This window comes from Saimiri boliviensis, chromosome 10 (assembly GCF_048565385.1).
Source record: "Saimiri boliviensis isolate mSaiBol1 chromosome 10, mSaiBol1.pri, whole genome shotgun sequence".
NCBI lineage: Eukaryota > Metazoa > Chordata > Mammalia > Primates > Cebidae > Saimiri > Saimiri boliviensis.
Window position 1 is genome coordinate 8,808,437 of NC_133458.1, and position 20,369 is coordinate 8,828,805.

At 58.6% G+C, this 20,369-nt stretch overlaps 1 protein-coding gene across 5 annotated transcripts; it reads right to left on the reverse strand.

Annotated features, from left to right (window-relative positions):
- Positions 1–720: 720 nt before the first annotated feature.
- On the reverse strand, positions 721–19,780 carry KRBA1 (KRAB-A domain containing 1). Of its 5 annotated transcripts, none has more exons than XM_039472991.2 (17): positions 19,525–19,780; positions 15,426–15,552; positions 14,984–15,058; positions 14,131–14,286; positions 13,578–13,730; positions 12,448–12,579; positions 12,060–12,233; positions 11,114–11,269; positions 10,148–10,345; positions 9,455–9,628; positions 8,888–9,061; positions 6,607–6,759; positions 5,885–6,067; positions 4,913–5,107; positions 4,686–4,826; positions 3,486–3,596; positions 721–2,086 (listed from the first exon to the last, which is right to left on the reverse strand). In XM_039472991.2, exons 1-17 carry the CDS (start codon positions 19,534–19,536, stop codon positions 1,248–1,250), a joined length of 3,153 nt encoding a protein of 1,050 aa, XP_039328925.1. In that variant the 5' UTR covers positions 19,537–19,780; the 3' UTR covers positions 721–1,247. The 5 variants fall into 5 exon arrangements, with proteins under 5 accessions (XP_039328925.1, XP_039328924.1, XP_039328926.1 ...); XM_039472990.2 differs by having other exon boundaries at positions 14,984–15,103; XM_039472992.2 differs by having other exon boundaries at positions 14,984–15,103; positions 15,426–15,565.
- Between the last annotated feature and the right edge of the window lie 589 nt (positions 19,781–20,369).

Here is a 20,369-nt window from a genome sequence, read left to right on the forward strand (position 1 = left end):
ATGTTGAGGGAATAGCAGCCAGGCTGCTTCCCAGGCACCGCCAAGCGCCAGCTGAGGGGGGTGTTGAGAAGGCACATTCCGGTCACCAGCACAGAAGTGGGCTAACAACACCTGGTCATGCCTTTTCCCAAGACAAACCCAAGAAGACTGGCCCAGCCCTTCCGGTGTGTTAACAGGCTGAACCGTGCCCCTCCCCAAATGTACATGGTGAAGGCTTAACCTCCAGTACCTCCGAATGTGACCTCCCTTGGAGAGGGGATCTTTAGAGAGGTCAGCAGGTTAAAACGAACTCATTAGGGTGGGCCACAACCCCATACAACTTCAGCCCTGATAAGAAGGGGGAATTTGGAGACAGATGTGTAGAAAACACCATCTGAACAGGAAGACAGCCATCTACAGGCAAGGAGAGGCCTAGGGCAGATCCCCGCTCGCAGCCCAGAGACGGAACCGACCCTGACACCTGGACTGTAGACTTCTGGCTTCCAGGACAGAGAGAGCAAGTGCTGCTGCTGAAGCTGCCCAGTCAGGGCTCCTCTGTGTGGCAGCCCCAGGGGACTGAGTATGTGCCCCGGGAGTCCTGTGGGAATTCCCCCACCCTTCCTGGCACACTCTTGAAAGTTCTCAAGGCTGTCTGGGAGAGGAGGCAGCGTGTGGTGGCACAGCCAGCCCTGCCCTGGCGTGGACCCCCGGAGCTCCCTTACACGAGAGGCAGGCCCTTCCTTAGCTACTCACTTCTTTAATTTCAGAATCCACAGGGGTAAGTCCAGCTTAGACCAAGGGGCCCGAGTTCTGCCAAATGAAATCTGTGCCCATAGTTACCCCAAGAAGGCAAGAGCCCAGCCCTTGGTGGCTCCTGGGATCAGGAATGGCTGGTGGTTAGCAGGAGGCATTCTCCTGGCTGCCCTAGCTGTGTGGGGCACCCCCTGCATGTGTGGGGCGCACATGGCCTGCGCACACCACCCACCTACAAGTTCGGGCGGTTCCAGTGGGAAGGACAGGAGAGGGAGGCAGCGTTGGATTGAATCTGAGCCAAGGCCAGACAGAGGCTAAGCAAGGCACCACCACGGCAGCCTCCCGAGCAAACAGCACCTGGGGTATCTGCGCAGTTGGGACAAAGGGCGGGGCTCCCAGCAACAGGAAGAGAGATTGCATCCCCTGAGAGGGTGGCCTGGGGTGGGGTGATGGGGCTTTCACGACACCACTGCACCCTCAGCAAGAATAAGCAGAGGTGGGGATGAGGAATGCCATTAATGCGCCCCCCACCTTGGGTCCCTGTGCTCCCCGCCCCGCAGTTCCTCCTGCAGGGCTCTCGGGACTCCTCCCAGCAAGCTGCTCGGCTCCTTGGGCCGGTCTGGGATCCCGGCTGGTGCCACTCCCGAGTTCGGCATGTCTGCATCCGCACTGGTGGCAAGAGAGGCTCCCTGCAGGGGTAAGGCAGCAGGCACTAAAGGGGGAAGGGGGCTCTGGCGGCCCCCGGAATGTCCCAGGAGGGAGTGTGCCGCTGGTGCAGTGTGGCAGCTGGGTGCGGGGGACCGCAGCTGCTGGGAAGGGCTGCGGTGGAGCCCTGGAGCTTCTGCCGGCAGAGCATCTGGAGGCAGCAGAGGTGCCCGGTGAGTGGTCCCTCTGGAGAGTCCTGGCCGGTCACCAGCCCTGCAGCCCTCTCCCTGGCTGCGCAGAATCTTTGGTTTAGGCCTGGTGGGGCCCTTCTGCCTCCAGTAGGGTAGGTGTCTGTGACCAGGGCCATGAGCCCAGCGAGGTCTCCGAGGGAGGGTCCACATCCAGGAAGCTCGGCCCATCGGCCCAGGGCCTTGGGGGCGCCTCCCCAGCCGATTCACCTGGGTCCTCATGGAGGCCACCTCCTGAGCCAGGCCTGCCAGCGCCGTGGCGAGCCGATCCAGCTTCTCTGCGAGGGCAGCACCAAGGCTGTGCAGCTCCTGCTGCAGGGGCTTCCCACAGGGGCACGGCGGCTGCGGGGATGCGGCTGGCAAAGCAGGAGGTGCGGCTTCCAGAGGGGGCAGCTCCGGAGGGGGAGACTCGCGGGGCGGCTCAGGCGGGCCCTGGGGGAGCAGCTGCCCATGCGTCTTGGCTAAAACCAGAGCAAGGACCGGTCAGAGTTCCTGGTCTGTAAGGACCTGTCTCACCCCAGCGGTACCCTGAACTAGGGCGCTCAGTACCCTGCCTCCTCTAAGGCCCGGCTTCCAGAAGGGGAGGGAGGCGAGTTGGGCCTGAGAACACTGTTGCCAATGCTTATGACGTGAAAACTGGCTACGTCTCCTGGCTGTTCCCCAAACTGATGGGCGGGATAACCACAGGTTGGGTTCCGTGGTAACCAGGCTTTCCTAGACTGGGGTCTTCCTACCCTCTAGGAATTGGGGGGGGTCTTTGTGTTGTTGATGAGAATACATGGCAGCCCTGCCCTGGGAGTCAGTGAGAAGGGCCCAGAGCACCTAGGACAGCATGAGGCCAAGGCCGTGCAGACCATCCAGGAGACGGGCCAGGAGAGCCAGGCCAGCCAAGGGTCTCCTGCATATTTCTTGTGGGGTGACCCTGGGGCCACTCCAGTACTCAGTGCTCTTGGCTACAGGCAAATCACAAGGGTTCCCACCCCCTCTGCCTTTACTCTCCCTATTCAGAAGTTACAGATTCATAGGATTTTAAGTCAGAAGCTTTTTTTTTTTTTTTTTTTTTTAAAGGTCACCAAATCCTTTACCCTAAGTTCCCCTGGAGCTGGTCCCAACCCTGGGTAAACCACTAAGAAGGCTTGGCCAGGCCCCTGCCATTCCTACTCTGCTCAGTCCCAGGCTGGGTGCAGAGATGGCATCTTCGCCGTTTCTCTGAGCCCCCAGCTATGGCTCTGCCCTTCTCTTTCCAGCATGGTCCAGGGCTTTAAACCCAGGAAAAAGTGAAGACTGGAGTAGCTAAAGGACCCAACCGCTGTTTGGTCAAGTTCTTGGCCTGGAGACCCCAGCCAGGACATATACAGAGGACAGGAGGCTCGGTGGCCCCAGGCAGCTCAGAGCTCTCAGCAAAGCGGTGGCGCTGGGACAGAAGCCAACACCCTAAGCCAATAAGAGTGCCTGCTGCAGGCCACACTGAAAGCTCCTGGTGTGGGGCTGTCCCTGAAGGACCCAGGGCACCAGGTGCCAGCCCCCTGTATGTCTCCACCATGGGTCCGCAGGGGCAGGTGTGTGACATGGAGCCAACGCTCTCACAATGACCGTGGCCAGGTCATCCTCGCCTGTTTCCTCACCTATTCTCTAAAGTCCCCTCAAACCCCAAACTTCGATTCATCACTTCTCAACTTCCACCTCTAAAAGGTGTGTCTGCTTTTATGAAAATCTAACTGGTTCTATAATAAACACTGAAATGAAATATGCAGCCTGAACCTTCCTACCCATGACCCAAAACCTGAAAGGCTATTTTTGCCAAGCTGGGACTCTGGGTCCTGGCCTATGCACAGGGACTCGGGGAAGCCACCAGTTCACCTGCAGCTCTTGGTCTTCCGTGTCCAGGCTCCAGGCCTCTGGATGCTTCACTAACCCTGGGCCCAGGCCTTTTCTCCAGCCGAGAAACAGGGCCGGGATCCCCAGCTGCACCTGCAGAGAGCACAGAGACCTTGGGGCAGGGAGGCAATCGTTTGGCCAGAGCCATTCTGACATCCCCTGGAATGTCAACCTCTCAACTTTTAAACAACGAGGAAATGAGATGGAAGGACGGACACTTGGCCCGTGAGGGAGCCTAATTCTGGTGGAAGGGCCCACTGTGGTCCATGTGTGTGGTGTTCCTGCCCTGTCTGGAGGGGGCTCCGGCTGGGGAGGCAGCTGGGAGAAAGGGCTCTGATCTTCTGATCCGCGAGTCCTGCCCCAGCGAGACTTCCAAGGGCGTGGGGGGGCATCCTGGGCATGCTGGTCCACACCCAGCCCACTCTGCCATTTTACACCAGGCCCACTGGGTAGTGAGGAATGTGGTACAGCCTGGGCCTACACAGAACAGGGCCGGGGCCTGTAACGGAGCCAGGCAGGAGTTGGGGAGAGCTCCCGCCCCTGGCCATTTCTGGCCTCCTCGTCCTCCTCCCCATCCTCCGCCACTGGTTCTCCCTCCTCCTCCGCCTTGTCCTCCAGCACTCCTGAGGGGCCAGGCCAGCAGGCACCCTCTAAACTCTCTTTTCTCCCAGGCAACTGGGACCTGTCTCCTGTCCCACCTTCTGCTTTTCCTGCTGGGAGCAAACAGTGGGTCACAGTGAGACTGAGAAGCCAGGTGGCCCGGGCAGCAGGCAGCATTTCCAGCTTTCCTAATGCGACACTCTCCAAGATGCCCCCCAGGTGGGGAAATCTCACTTTTGAGACTTTCGTTGTTGACTGCCAAGTTTTAAAAGCATACATTATTAGTCTATAAATACATCCGTATCTGTCTACACACAGGTGTGTATATTAGCAAGTGTATATGCCGTGTACGTGGTATCAAGTGGGTGGCCCAGACCTCCCTGCAGCTGCTCACCAGCACACCAGCAGCCCCGCCCTCCCTCTCGGTCACAGCTCACCCTACAAGGACCTAAAGCACCGCCAATGTACAAGACTCCCCGGCAAGAGCCAGGCAAAGTGACAGGTGGGACTCAGAGGATCCAGTCTGGACTCCTGGCCCTCTGGGGGATGCACGGGCAGCCCCCCAGGAGACTCCAGGCTCACCTGCACCAAGGCCGCTGCAGTATCTGGGCTCTGTTCTCCTGGGGTCTTCACCAGGGCTGCTGCCACTGCTGCCAGTAGGAGTCCCACCGGGGCATGGGGACAGAGGAACAGGCGGCTTACAGCTGGGAAGGCGGTCCCTCTCTAATACCACAAACAAAGCTGGCATCAGAGTGATGACCAGTGCCCTGGCACACACCCCACCGTCCTCCCTCCCCGCACAGGCTCACCCTGGAGGAGTGGCCTCCAGAGCTCAGGCTCTGGCCTCGGGTCTTCTCCTTCAGAGCCGCTGAAGCTGGAGCTGGAGCCGGGGCTGGGGCTGGGGCTGGTGCCTGCCACGCAGGCGAAGCGTAAGGGCCGAACAGGCAGGATCCCCCTTAGGGCGCTCTCCAGACAGTGCAGCGGGGAGGGCTTGGGGGCAGGCCCTGGGCAGGGGACCAGAGAGTGCTCTGTCATCAGCCTGAAGAGAGCCAGGCCTCTGCCTAAGTGTCTGGGCACACAGAACCGGCCCCCTTTCAGCTCAGCCCACAGCCAACATGAGTTCTGGGGGACTCTAAATGGCTCCCTCTCCTGCCGTAGAAGTAGGACAACAGTGAAGCCGGAGCCTGGCCAGGACCCCAGCAGCTTTGGAAAGTCTGCCGGCAAACTTTCCAGAAATCTCCAGTGGGTCACAGTCTTTGGAAGCCATTAGCAGTCAGGATCTAGCCAGGCCTAGGTCTCAGAGGCCAGGCGGCCTCTCCCCCCCCGGAAGGCGCCATCCCTGCACCTGAGTATCTCACAGGGGTCAGGAGCCCAAGGGCAGGGTTCGGTTGGGGCCCGCCCTCATCTGGCAGGAGGGTCAGCAACACCGCATGTATTCAGCAAAGGCATCCCACCAGCCCTGCAGCAGATCCAGGAAGGAATCCTGCTGGAAGTTAAACCAAGAAGCAGCAGTGGACAGCAGGAGCCCTCAAGGAGCTTCTCCCCTGGAGAAACCCAATGGATGGACACAATGATCTTCCCGCCCCCACTTCCTGTCACTTTGTGACACTTTATCTTCCTGTTTAGTGAACCTTAGTTTCTGTTTGGCACCAGCTTCTGTGCTCTGGGGAAAGGATGAGGCGTGGGGAAGGAACAGAGGGACCGAGAGGGGAAGTCTATTTCCTTGCCAAACATTTTAACTAAAGCGTGGCTGTCGGCACCAAGGGCAGGTGCCAGCTCACCCTCTGGGAGCCACCTCCACGCTCGTGGCCTGGTGGCCCCGGGGTCTTTGAGCCCCCGTTGGTGGCAGGCAGGGACGCAGCTGGAGGTGAACACCTGTGGGCTGGCCAGATGGAGGCTCCGGGTGGGCGCTTCTCCCCCACCCTGCCCGAGACGGGCTGACTCACAGGCCTCGGCCCTCGGTCCTGTTTTAAAGAGAAACCAGAAGGCCTGTCAGCCCCACTGTGTCAGCCTCATACTGCCACAGAAGGGAGAGGGAACAGTTTCTGCTGTTGCTGGGCTCTCAGTCACGCCAGCGTCAGGAGTGGGAAACACCCACCCTGCTGTGTTCCTGGGAGCGCCCGAACCCTCCAGAACCTCTCTGTTCCCAGACCCAGCTGCCTGGACCCCTGGGCTCAGAGACTGGTACCCAGACACTAAGACACATGGGGCCAGCACAGCCAGGACAAGGACAGTCAGCCTCAAGGAGCCAGCTCCAGCCAGGACGGTGGAGCCACAGAGAGTGGCGCCAAGGTGTCCCCGTCCCCGTCACTCGGATGCCAGCAGGTCTGCACATGTGTGCTGAACAGACTATCTGGCTTTCTGGCCTCCAACAAGGCTCTGCCTAGGCCTGTTTCCAGAGCACCATGTTGGCTCAGGTGGGGATCTGAGCCCGCAGGTGCAGCACCCAGGACATCCTCGGAGAGGCCCTGTCTACATGCAGGGCCCCGGCAGCCGCTATTACCTTCCTTGTCTGCTGTCCAGGTCCTGGGCTCTGCTCTCCTTGGTCCCCTGTCTGCTGCTGAGGAGCAGGGCCAGGCAGGCCACGGCACAGGCACGGCTATCTCCTTGAGGCAGTTCTCCAGACCCTGCAGCGGGGAGCTTCCTGGTGGGCTTCCTGTGAAGAGCAAGCGTTCGCAGATGAGGAGGGCTGTAGCTCAATCTCTGCGAGCCGCAGAAGCCTCCCCTCTTCTGCTGTGTCCAGGGAAGGGGGGTCGCGGGGGTGCTGGGTACAGAGCACTGGACTTGTCAGTCCTGGCTCTGGGGTGGCCCTGCTTTGGCTGCCGTGGAAGAAGCCGGACCTGTCTGGCCACCCACACAGAAGCCTGGCCTGCGGCTGTCGTGAGGACACTGGCCACAGGTGCGGGTTCTAGTCCTGAGCACACCCAGCTGCCACCACTGTGAGGGTCGGCACGTCCTGTGTGGCCAGCACAGGGGATGGCCCTGCAGATGGAATGCGCTAAGACTTCCTTCACCACTCGCAGCAGGGGAACAACACAGGCCCCCTCGCGTCTGGGCCAGGACAGGCCAACACATATGCAGCTTCAACTCAGCAAGGACTAAACACACCGCAAACATCCTATTTCCAATGACAGCTACGCGAGTAACGGGAACTAGATGGACTGAGACGCCAGAGTGAGGAGAGCCCTTCCTACGGGGCAGACAGTGCTGCCGCTCTCTTTCCTGGAGGTGTCTGCTGATGCTTCTGGGCCCAGGCATAGGGCGAGAGAGCAACCCTCAGAGCTTCCGAATGTCCATGGGCTGGAAGGGCAGGGTGGAAAGCAGAGGACCCCCGCATGCATTGTCTCCACAGCACATCCGCTGAATTCTGGGGCAACAGAGGCAGCTGGGAGGTGGCTGGAAGCTTCTGAAAGGCAGTGTGAAATTTCCTGCACTTCGCGTTACTTAGAAAACAAGCAGGATGCAGGTAGCATGCTACTGAATACCACGCTGCTGTTCGAAAGAGGAAACTGGGGCTGGTGGCCAAGGAACATGAACGTATACAAACAGGTCAAAGACCAAGGCTGATGACAAAGACTGGAGGGGACATGTATAGATGCTGCCCTCTGTGAGGAGAAGGAGGGCAGTGAACTCACAGCAGTGGCAGGAGGGGCTGGAGGACAGACGAGGGAAGACGACTTCATTTTTCCCACGTAACCTTTTTAGCTTTTGAATGAAGCTATGTGATCATATTACCTATGAAGTCAGTTGCATTTTGAGGAAAATGCCCCACACCCAAGGGGTTAATCCGTAGTGGGGCTTGGGATTTCAGGCTGCTGTGGATGCTGGCAGGTCCCAGGCCTTTTCTACAGGCCCCACAGGCCTGGCTAGAGCCGTGGCTGCAGCGAGAGGCCTGTTCAAGAAATATGTTTGCAGCCAGAACACAGGCGAGCGCAGAGGGACTAGGTCCACAGGACAACTCAGACAAAGAGGACTCGGATTATTCGGGTGGGGGAAAGAAGAAGGCCAAGAGGGGATGCTGAGAGTCCCACAAGAGCCCCAAGTCTGCAGCAGTGACTCCACTGGAGTGACCAGGGAGGCACAGGTCACCAAGCACACTCCCAAGTATCTCTGACATGAACCTCACGGTACATTTTCCTAAGCTGGAGGTCAGTCTCATACTACAGGCAATTCTTTGTGGCTAGGGTAAGGAATTCAATGCAAAAGGAAACTTATATTTATTTATTTATCAGATGGAGTCTCACTGTCACCCAGGCTGGAGTGCAGTGGTGTGATCACAGTTTATCACAGCCCCAAATGCCAGGGCTCAAGTGATCCCTCTGCCTCCTGAGTAGCTGGGACTAAAGGCATGTGCCCCTCCACCCAGATAATTTTTTAAATTTTCTATAGAGATGGTGTCTTACTATGTTGCCGAGGCTGGTCTCAAACTCTTGGTCTCAACTGGTCTTCCAGCCTCAGCCTCCCAAAGTGCTGGTATTACAGGTGTGAACCACTGTGCCCACCCAAAAAGAGATTTTAAAAGAAATCTTAGACATTATCCTGTCCCTCCTGAGATAAGTCACTAAAACGGAGCCTCCTCTCCACCCTCAGCTCCCACAACCCGCCTAAGATAAGTCCGGCCTGTGCTCCTGCCTCAGTATCCCTGCCTTAGTATCCCGGGCTCTGCTCCCAGCACTGGCATAGGGGTCTGACCCAGTCAAGCCAGAGAGACTGGGCAGGGGATGTCTTGAGTCCTCTCGATGAGTCCCCAGGATGAACTCCAGCCTTGGGCTGGCCCAGCTCACCTTTTCCAGGCCGCTGCCCCTGGCTCCCCACAGGGCTCCCAAAATCCAGGTCCCAGTCGGTGCTGCTGGATGAGGAAAAGCTGGTGGGGGTTCCTCGGGGTGCCAGGGGCCGGGCAGGGCCATCTCTCACACAGCCCTGCAGACCCAGAGGCAGAACAGGCTCCCTGGTCGCTTCTGCAGAGAACAGCACAGTTGTGGTCACCGGGGGGCTCACTGGAGAAGAGACCCCTGGGCCCTGGAGTGCACGGGCACCAGAAGACCCTGTCCTGAATACCTCCCACTAGGGTTTCCCTAAGGTACTGATTAAACTCCTGCGGCATGTTCCCCACAGAAACCCCACAGTAAGTCTCGTGTGACTGGAGAGTTCTGAGAAGGAAGTAGGGCAGGAAGATCTGCACTGGCTGTCATCAAATGCGGGCAGCTGTTTAGGGGTGAGAATGAAAGGGGACCTAGAGGAGTGGGCCTGTGCCTCAAGGGGCGGGGAAGACAATGACCCCACAGCCATCGGCATCTGCCTCTGCAGCCCGCCCAGGGACATACCACCCCATACCCATAGCCACAATCTACCTTCACTATGTGATCTGTGGGGCTGCAGTTCAGGTCTCTGAGACCCACAGTCTCCTGGCTGGGGGTTCTGTGACCAAGAGGTGGCCAGCGGCTGCGAAGGTGATGGCCTGCTTGGGGGAATGCCCTTCAGACAGGCTTCCAGGGCTTCCAGCGGTGAGCTTGAGGCACCGGCAGCTGGGATGGGAGAGCACCCTGTCACTGCCTCCCACACACCCCAACCCTGCCCATGCCCATCAGGACCGTGGCGGCTGCGCCTGATGTGCTTTCTGCAGGGGTGATGAGTCCTGTACCAGGCTCTGGGACCCGCCAGGCAAGAAACCCTTCTGTGGGGGACAGATCTGCTCTCGCATCCCACCCCGCTCCCTGGAAGGCGTGAAGATAGGAGGGGAGTGCGGAGGGACACACGCCAGCAGGGCCAGCTTCCGGGGCCAGGAATCACTGCAAAGTGAAGGTCCAAGGCAGGGGGCTTGGGCAAGGGCCTGAGCTGAAGAGGGCCTGGAGGAAGGGATTCACTGCTTGGGAAGGAAGGCCAGGGGACAGCTCCCGGCTGAGCTGCTTTCCTGGAGTCTGGGGTAACCTTGCCAGGGACTGACAAGCCCATGGTAAAGACCACCGGAGCAGCCAGCCCCAGGCCTCACCTTCAGCCGCAGCCAAACCCCCTCACCTTCAGTCTCAGCCAACCCCAGGCCTCACCTTGAGCCTCAGGGCCCCAGCTAGCCCCAGGGACTCCTCTGGTGTCTCTGGTGGCAGAGGGGCTGAGGGATTGCCTGCCAGGCTGACAGGATGCGGGTCCTGGGGGGCTCTGGACCCAGCTGTTCTCCATCTTCACAGAGACCAGGCCACCAGCTCCAGGACCAGGACGGGGAGGGGGGGTCAGGAGGTGTCCAGACCCTGCAGGAAGAGGCCACTAGGAAGCCCAGGATTCAGGCCTGAACTCGCCTTGAGAGTCCCTTGACTCTCAAGTCAGGGGTTAGGAGGGGCTTCCAAGACCCCTGTGTCTCCACAGCAGTCACTGGCTCAGACTGCTGTCACTTGTCAATCACCAGCAGAGAGACTGAGTCACACACCTCCTCCCCTAGCACGGCCCCTTGGGGTGCCTCCGAGGTTTCTCCCAGGCCTTAAGTCCCTGGACAGCATCCCCATGGCCAGCATGCCTGACTCCACCCAGCTGCCCAGGGCTTTGTTCTGAGAAGTAACAAGCTGAGGTGACATGCACAGAAACGTGAACCCACGTGTGGGCTGGGTAGGCATAATTAGGATTTGGGGTTCCCAGCCCTCACACACATAGCAGGAACCCCAAATTTCAGTTATGCCAACCTGGCTCAAACACACAGGGACCCTAAATCACAACGATGAGCTGCATGTCTGCTGGGCCAGAACGCCATCCTCGCTTTCTTGGTCTTGCTCCCTCCCCACTTCCCTTTTGGAACGTCCAGCTTTTCCTCTAAGAGCCAGCCTGAGAATTCTCAAGTGCTGACCGAGCCCCTCCTACACAGCTCACTCCATTTACACAGTGGGGATCCCCTGCATCTGGCTCCACTCCCTGACAGGCCAGCGTGGGGGCCTGAGTGTCTATGGTGGGGGCCACCTATTGCCCTGCCTGGGGCAGGGTCATGGAGGACGTCTGGGGGCCTTCCCAGCCCAGTGAGAAGCCTTTACCTCCAGAACCCCTTTTCCAGGCCCCTGGATCCTCCTGTAGTCGTGGGTCCCCCACTCCTGAGGGACTGGGATGCCTGGCCTGGGCCTCGGGAAGCTCCTTCAGACAGTTCAGCAGACCCTGGAGGGGACAGTCCCCTGAAGCTGCCTCTGTTTTCACTAAAGGAAAAAGGAACATGTTTTCACCCGGAGCCCAGTATCCTCAGCCTTCATGACAAACAACAAACAGGGGACAAGTTAGAAGGGCATAGGGCCAACTCTGAAGACGAGGATCTTCCAGTGGCTCACTGAGTCTTGTGGGAGCCACTGTCTTCTCTGTGCCTGGGTCCATGCACCTGCCAGAACTGGATGGGGCAAAGAGGGAAGGCATAGAAGGTGCCCTGAAGGCAGACATGTGGCATCACTCTGAGGACAAATTGAGCAGAGTGGGCTGTCAGGGTCACTGCTCGAGACCACCCTGTGGGTCCTGGGCAGAGCTTACATCGGAGGAGGATGGGGTTGTACAGTAAGTACATGACTGCGGTTAAGCTCACCGCGACCCTGCGTGTGGGAACAGCCAAGGCTCAAGACGTCAGCAGCCTTTCAGGGTCTGACTCCAAGACCCGTGCCCTGGCCCCGACACCATTGCTGTCCAGAGCCCAAGCACACCCCATGCATCATGCCTGGTGTCAACGCAAAGTGACACATGAGCAGCTCTTCCCCTCGGGTCCCAGGTCGGGAGGAGGAAAGGACATGAGGAAACCAGGGCAAGGCCTGCTTCCAAGTTTCCTTCCCAGCTAATCAAGCGCTGGCCTTAAGAGAGCCACCTGGCTCCAGAGAGGTGACACTGGCAACGCAACAGCGGCCAAGCTGGTAACAATTCCTCAGGGTGACAGTTTGGAGTGGGAGGACTCGCTGCTGGAACGTAAACCAAGCTTCAGAGGGCTCGGCCTGAGACCCCAGCACTCACCTGCCCAGGGTGTGCTCCCCGGCCCCAGCTCTGCTTTGGATGGCCTGGACGTGCCCAGGCTGGGCAGAGGCGGTCGGAAGGTTGGGGATGTCTCGGGGTGCTGGGGCCCAGGCACGAGGATTTCCTTCAGACAGTTGATGAGGCCTTGCAAGGGGCTGTTCCCAGGAGAAATTCCTGTGGCACACACAAGGTCGGCCGAGGTCAGTGCAGCCCTGACAGGGCCCCGGGCTGCAGCAGGCACTCAGTCTTCCGGGCAGCTGAGATTCCCGTCCATGAGAATATGTCTGTGGAGCTGCCACCAGGCCAGGACGGGGAGCAGCATGCCCTCCTCGTGTGAACTAAACAGGCCTCCCCTTCGCCATGCCCCTCAGGGAAGCCCGCCTCTCACCGGCCTGCGAGGTCCCTCTCTCCTGCTCTGCGTGGCTCCTCCTCCCGCCGGGGCTAAGGGTGGGAAGGCTGCGCTCCCCGCCAGGGGCTCCTGGGCCTTCCTTCCTCGTAGGCCATGGTTTGTTGACAGTTCCTATTGCAGAAGAAGACAGGAGGGCCTTTCTAGCCCCAGCTCCAGACTCCAGGAGTCACCTCAGATCTGGTCCCCGTAGAGGACAGCCCTCTCCAGCTGCCCAAGTCCCTGTTCCAGGTGGGCTGAGGGGCTTTCCCTGGTTCTCTCTGGTTTAACTGTAAACAGTAAGACTGCTGGTTCACTGTGAATACCCGAGACCCTTCCCCGAGCCCAGCCTCCAAATTTGGCTCAGCAAGTGATGCTGGCAACCTGGACATGTAGGCCACAATCTCACACTCACGCTTCTCAGACCAGGGCACACGGAGCCCCAGAGCAAGTGTGCCCAACAACCCCTGGACTCCAGATGAAACCACAGCTCAATGGGGTATGTTTCTGGGGAGTGACAAAGCCACAAAGAAACCACCATGAAAAAGTCAGAGCTGCCCTCTCGCCAGCTATGCCCATGTGCTCCAAGGGCAGCACATGGCCTGGCCATGAGGAACAGCAGGTGACTCTGCCTCCCCGCCTGTGATAATTTTATTCCATATTAATCTGAATGATTTTTCATAAAAAGTTAGACAAATGCAAAATTTATGAGAAGTGTTAAAAATAAAATGTGACCCCAGAGAAATCCTAGTAGCTCCCCTTGCCCTGCTCTGCTGATAGGGTTGCTGTGATGAGATGATCTGAGGTCAGGCCAGGGCACACAAGTATGCAAATGTTGCCTGCCGTGGGCCTGCATGTTAGAAACTGTCGGAGGCTTTCTGTGTACAAAGTACTCAGAGATCGGGGCAGGATGAGAGCCTCCCAGGGACTGGGCATCACGCCTCTTCTTTGGTGTTTACACCCGAGGCTAAACATGTCCTGCTCCCTGGGGTACTTCGTCAACAAGAGAATGGTGCAACAAGGGAACTGAGTCTTAGAAAAAAATGAAGAGGGCATAGGCTCCAGGTCCCCTGATGCCACGGTCAGGGGTCCTGAAGTGCTGGTTCTGCCTGTCCCTGCTGTGTCAGACTCACTGGTAGGGAGAGGACTTCCCTGGACCGCATCACCAGGTGGGCCGCTGGAGCACGAGCTGTCGGTGGGTGTGGTAGCCAGGCGGGACTGGCTGGCAGGGCCGTCCGGAAGGCAGTTGAGCAGGCCTCGGAGAGGGCAAGGCTCTCTTGCCACAGCTGTTATCAGGAAAGAGGGAGAAGACAACAGCTAGTAAGATGCCCCTAAGATGGTCACACTGTCACATTCTGGGTCCCTTCCTTGCCATGTGCTGTTGTTAACAATGACCAGGATGTCAGCCATCTATGTGCTGTCATCACTGGGCTCTGAGTAGGGCCACGGGGCATGGGGGGGTGACAAAGCCACACGGAAACCACCATGAAAAAGTCAGAGCTGCCCTCTCTATAGCTATGCCCGTGTGCTCCAAGGGCGGCACATGGCCTGACCATGAGGAACAGCAGGTGACTCTGCCTCCCCACCTGAACCTGGGAGCCTGCATGCTGTGCAGTGCCATGGACTTGTGCTTCATCGTGGGGAGTGCAGAGGAGGCTGTGTGTGCTGCCTCTGCTATCTACTTACCCTCGGGGCTCGCTCGCTCTCCATCCAGGCTGGCTCCCCGGCTCTCACTCTCGGGGCTGTCCATGGCACCCTTGACTTCCCCAAACAAGAACTCTGGGATCTCTTTCACCAGCTGTACCAGGGCGGTGAGGTGCAGGCTGTGATGGGGCTGTCCCCCTGCGGAGAGACCACAGTGACCCCCGCGCCCCTGCGGCTGCTCAGCACTCACACCTATGTGTGTGTTTCACAGCCAGGATCCCACGTAACCCTCCCAGCCACAGGAGGAGCAGCCAGAGGAGACACCGTGTCCCATGAGATGTGGAGGACTTGGGCTCAGGCCAGGCGCTCTGGCCAAGGGAAAGCCAGGGCAAGGGGCAGGGCCTGGGTAACAGGGCTCTTCTGTTCTCTGTTACTCGTTCATCTCCCTGCCTCCCAGGGGGATGCCCAGGCGGGCTGCTTCCACACCTCTCCCACCATCTGGGCTCTCTGCCTTTCCCGGCACCCCCTAAATGCCCAGCCTCACCCAATCTGGGCCAGTGGAGCACATCCACCATCTGAGGTCTTGGGACATGAGCCTTGTGGCAGGACTTTTGGGAGCTGTGGGCAGGTTCTGCAGGGGTGGCTGGGATAAGGCTTCAGGGTGGTGGCAGGTGGGAGGCCTGAGGCAAGAGGCACTCTCCAGGGTGACCCCAGGCTTCCTCTGAGTGCTTCTCTGCATGACAGGCTTCCAGCCCAGAGGCATGAGGGGTGGAAGTCCAGGAGGCTGCGGTAGGGGAGCCAGGGAGGTGGGAGGCTGGACTGGGCAGGCTGAGGTTGTATACTGCCAGGGGCTGAGGACCTGTGTATGGGAGGAGAAGTCTGACAGATCACTTACCCTGGGGACCTCCGCAACCAGCAGGCTCCTGCCCCTCATCAGCGCGGCTCCCTCCCCCAACAGCTCCTCCAGGCTCTGAGGGTGACAGGAAAGCAGAGAGGGGGAGCAGCTCAGCTGTCCCTGGGAAAGAAGAGGGAACTGTGGCCCTGGAAATGGAGTGACCCCGCCTTGCACATGGCTGTGGAGCAGCCCAGGCCACTGCGTGTCTGTGCACATTCACATGATCACTTACACTCAAAGAACCACAGAGTGGCCAGAACCTCAGAGGCCACTGCATACCCCCACCTAATTGTACGCAGAACCCGGCCCAGGGACGCAGAACAGGAGCAGCGTGAACAATCCCCAGGTGGAAAGACTAAGGCTGCCGCATCCCAGGGACCGTGGCCTCCCTTCCACCGCCCACCCGGCTCCTGCCGTATGTGCTGCTGCCTCCCGTCCTTACCCACGGACACCAGCGTCTCGTAGTTCTCCCGCATCACGTCTCGGTAGAACTCCCGCTGCCCCTCCTCCAGGAGCCGCCACTCCTCCTCCGAGAACCGCACAGCCAAGTCCTTGAAGGTGATGGACACCTGCAGGCACAGTCTCCGGGGGGGTTGGTTGTTCCATCCCTGGGGGGCCAGCCTAGCTGTCCCTGAACCTGGTGACCCTGCCCGGGCCTCCAGGTGCACGCTGGGGAGCAGGAGAATAGCCAGAGCCCGGGGCAGGGTCTGACACGTAGGAATCCCCTCAGGAGACAGTGCTGGGGGTGAGCTGCGTCCCTGCAGACACACTCTGAAGTCCTAACCCCTGCGCCTGTAAATAGGACCTTATTTAGAAACAGGGTCACTGCAGAGGGAATTAGTGAAGATGAGGTCATACTCCTAAGTAGGGGGTCCCTTAGTCCAGTATGACTCATATCCTTATCAGAAGAGACACAGAGACAGACACGCGGGGAAAAGGAGGCTGTGTGAAGACAGGCAGAGACTCCAGCGATGCCGCCACAAGTCAAGGAATGCCCAGGGCCACCGGAGGCCACGAGGCAAGAAGGATTCTGCCCAGAGCCTTGCCAGGGAGTGTGGTCCTGCCTACACTGTGACGTGGGGGCTCCAGGCCTGCAGAGCTGTGAGAGAACACGCTGCGTTGTTCACCTAGTTTGTGTGCGGGTTAGAGAATTGCTCAGAAGAAACTCAGGCTGCCCTTGGAAGCTTTGGGTCACCAGGGTCCTCTACACTCTGTATCCCCATCTCCTAGTCTCTGTACTCACCTCCTCCTACCCTGTGGCTTTTTAAAAGAACAGGACCATTTTTGTCTAAGTGTCTTTAAAATGGTCCTTCAGTGGACTTTAACATGGCCATCAGACACTAGAAAATGACCAGCATCAACAGGCTTGAATTTAAGATTATGGCAAAAATTAACTGTGCAAATTAAGCAAACAGGAGGTAAATTACGGGACGGGTCCTTCGTGTTGAGAAATGAATGTGAAACTATTTGTAAGAACGAATTATTGAAGAAAACGAAACGCTCCCAATAAAGCAAAGATAATTCACTTGTTTCATCTGTTCAGGGCAGTGATTTTAATTAATTAATAAAGACAGGATATTACTTTGTTGCCCAGGCTGGTCTTGAACTCCTAGGCTCAAGTGGTCTTCCCACATTGGTCTCCCAAAGTGCTGGGATTACAGGCATGAGCCACCGCGCCCGCCCAAGTCAGTGTTTCTAAAAACCATCCCAGGTGTGGTGGCTTCTGACCTATATGGTGAAACCCCATCTCTACTAATAATACAAAAATTAGCCAGGTGTGGTGGTGGGCATCAGTAATCCCAGCTACTTGGGGGGCTGAGGCAGGAGAATCACTAGAACCTGGGAGGCGTAGGTTGCAGTGAGCCAAGATCACGCCATTGCACTCCAGCCTCTATCTCAAAAAACAAAACCATCCCTGCTCCATGCAGTCACACCTACCAGTGCAAGGGGCAGTCCCTCCTGTGACTGCCTGCCTGCGGCCCAGAGGCCTATGGGCAGTGAGATCCCATGGCCTTCACCTCCTGCCTTGATGTGCAGACTCTCCCTGAGCAAACCTCTGTGGCTCTGGCCCAGGTACGGTCACTGCCTCTCAGGAACAGTCTCAGACACCCTCCAAAACTTTTCTCAGAGTCATTTACATTTCTTCCTGGCGTCTTGGAACAGAGAAAATATAGCCAACACCAGGGTCTATGCAGAAGAGCTCACAGAGCAGCTCTAGACCACTGTCCTTATGAAGGCAAGGCCTGCTTGGCAGGAGGGCCCCGGGCTGGCTTATAGGCACTTAGGTGCCAGGAGGCTTCCCACTATTTCCTAAATGATGGGAGTGGCTCAAGATGCCTAAATTGTGCAAACAACCTGGTGTGTGCCACACCCCTGCCTTCCTTCTGGGAGTCTGGAATTTTGGTTCATGCCAGGCAGAGGGCTCCCACATCATATTTTGGTGGCTCAACACAGAGCTGGCAAGGCAGGTCTGAGCCCAAGGTAAGAACACGACACCAGCTGTGCTGGTTCCACTGGTACCAATGCTGGCCTGATGTGGCCGTTAAGAAGTTCTGGACCCAGAGGCTGGGGCAGAGCGTGGTGACTGGGGCTTGGCCTCAGGAGCCAGGCTGCCAGAATTCCAATCCCTGCCTTGTTTCATATTAGTTATGAGGCCTCAGCCAAACCTAATCCATCTGGGCCTCAGTGAACTCACCTGTAATATCAGGATCATAACAACCTGCCTCATAGAGATGTTGTGAAGACAAAACAAATATGGAAAGAGTGCCTGGAACCAATGCAGGGACTATTAACACTAAGTGCTATGATTAGTAATACTGCAGCTAGGCCTGTCTGCCTAACACCCACTCGCAGGTCTGCCCCGCCAGCGGAGCTCTTCCACACACTGCTCCTGACCACCGGTGCCTCTCGCTCCAGGCTAAATATATCCCCGCTCTTCCAGGAATCCTAAGAGATGCTTTCCAGGCCTCTCACCATCTCAGCCTCAAGGCAAACTGTTTTGAGACCAAGTTCTTATAAAATGCGAATGGGAACTGACTGTGGCCAGGGTAGGCGCTTCTGCCAGTGGCCTCCCTCTGCCCAAAAAAAGCAAAGGAAGAGTGAGGGTTTTGTATGTGAGGGAGAGAGCAAGTGTGAGAGTGCAAATACTGGGCCACAACACTCTTCGAGAGGAGGAAGGCCACCATTAGATGGCTATGCCCACACACCACCAGACTTCCTCCTGAGGCCTCACTTCACCTCTGTTCCCCAACGAATAGAGAAAAGCTTTCTGGGCTGATCCAGGGGGCTGTAACCCGGCAGCCTCCTAGCTCATAGCTGCACACCGGTCCTCCTAACACAGCCTTCCACTGTGTCACTAGCCCAGCACAAAAACTGCAGCGTCAGTGGCTGCTGGACCTGTCCCTCTCTCAGGGTCCTTCCCAGCCCACACCTGCTCTCCCAGTGAGTATCAGGCTCGGGCTCCCAGACCAGACCCTGGACCAGGACCCCTCAACCTGGAGGCTGTGCTCACATCCCCCTGGGCTTCTGGGAGCCCTCCTTGCTCCCCTCCACCTGACTGTAACCTACCACTCCCCAAGGTCACTCCTGGCCACCTTTTCCATGAAGCTACATGGCCTGAGGATATTCCCCTCCCCAAACATCAGATCTGAAAGGTCAGTGGCCCAAACTCATCATTTTACAGAAAAGGAAACTGTGGTATGTGGTATGGGGAGGCCCTAGGATGGGGCCATAGGCATGTCTCAGCCAGGGTGTCCCTGGGCTACTTAACTGTGCAGCCAGCCCTGAAAAGGACACTTGACCGTCCCTGCCTAACAACATCCAATTTGCCTGGCTTCTCCCTTCTCCCCAAATGCTTGGGAGCACTAATGATGCCAAGGGCCTGGCACAGAGTATGCTCTGCCTAGTCACACACTACCCCCCATCCATGGTGACCTCAGACTGGCCGAAGTTCAGGAGCCACCACGGTTGCAGAACTGGCTCCAGGTGTCCATCCAGAAGGACGTGCAGCAGCTCCCCGCTGGTACCAGCACCAGAGTTTCCTGGCATCATTACAGCCCACAGACAACTCAGCCCAAACGGTGCCCAGGCTGTCACAACCTGGGGCTCTCCCTCCAGCTCTCGGATCTAAATATCTTACCTGGAGGCTGTCCAGGACAAAACTTGGGGCTCGTTCTATCTTCTGTTTCTCCCCATTTCCACATCCCCATCCCCCCGGGATCCAGGATTCCACCAAGAATAGAAGTATGAGATTTACTCTCTCCTTCCAAGGCCTTCATGCCCACCCTACTGGGATAACTTGTAATGACAGAAGCCACGCCAAGGAGGTTTCCCCAGGTGGATACTGGGACGTGGGTACCCGGGGGCGGAGAGCTGGAGGGAGGTTGTCCGAGGATCTGAACTTCCCGGCACGAATCCCCGAGCATTAGGCCTGCCCTGCCCCGCCCAGTCGATCCCGAAGTTGGGGGGGTCCCAGCTCTTTCCGGCCCAGCAGTCTTCGGGGCCGCACTGCGCCGAGGGGTCCGCGCGTCCGCCTGCCTTACCTTGTGCGCCATCCCCGGCCTCAGCCTCCCCGCCACTGCTCGGTTTCCGGCGCGGCCCCAGCCGCGGGTGCGCGCGACCCTCGTAGGCGGCGGCCCAGGTCGGCGCAGGAGGAGGCGGGGCCCTGGGCCGCGGAGGAGGGGCGGGGATGAGCGCGCTCGGGCCCGCCCCCAGCCTCGTTGAGCCCGCCCCGCGCGCCTCGCATCCTTTGGTGGGTGGTCACGTTTCAGCCCTGAGTCCCCAGCCTCGGCGGCCCGGCCGGCGTAGGAGCGGACTACACTTCCCAGAAGGCGCCGCGGCACCGGCCCGGAAGCGGGGGGCGGGGACAGGGGCGGGGAGGGAAACGAGGGGTAGGCGGACCCGGCTGCGGCCTCGTTCCTGCCCCATGCCCTTATTCCCGCCCACAGCTGCGGGCAGAGGTTGGGCGCCAAGACCCGCCGGGCCGACGGTGGGCGTGCGAGCAAGCCCACTGGTGAGCCCCGCGCATCACCCATTCTTTCCAGCAGCCAGCACTGAGCGCGTCCCATGTGCCAGGGACTGATGCTGGGGATGAAAAGGAACCCGTCTTTCCCAGAGGCTGCGGTCCAGGAAACCCGACCCGGAGTGGAAGGGGTCCAGGGTCCGTCCGGGCCAGGCCCCCGCGCGTCCTCAGATCTGTCGCCCGCGCCCCTGCTCGCCACAGCCGTGACCTACCTGAGTGTCACATTTTGCGTGCCTCTTTGCTGGTGGGGTAACCCCAGTTGTTCCTGGCACGTAGTAGGCCTCAAATAAACGTGTGATGCTGGAAGGAAGCGGGTCCCACCCTCCTCCGCCTCCCCCTGCGTTTACCGAATTCGAAGGCCTGCTC

Coding starts and splice junctions, on each gene's coding strand:
- KRBA1 (XM_039472990.2), bottom strand. Junction 12,580..13,577: donor GGGAAGTCCTCTCCCTACCA/GTGAGTCTGACA, acceptor CTTCTGCAATAG/GAACTGTCAACAAACCATGG. Junction 9,629..10,147: donor CTGGGGCCCTGAGGCTCAAG/GTGAGGCCTGGG, acceptor CTCCCATCCCAG/CTGCCGGTGCCTCAAGCTCA.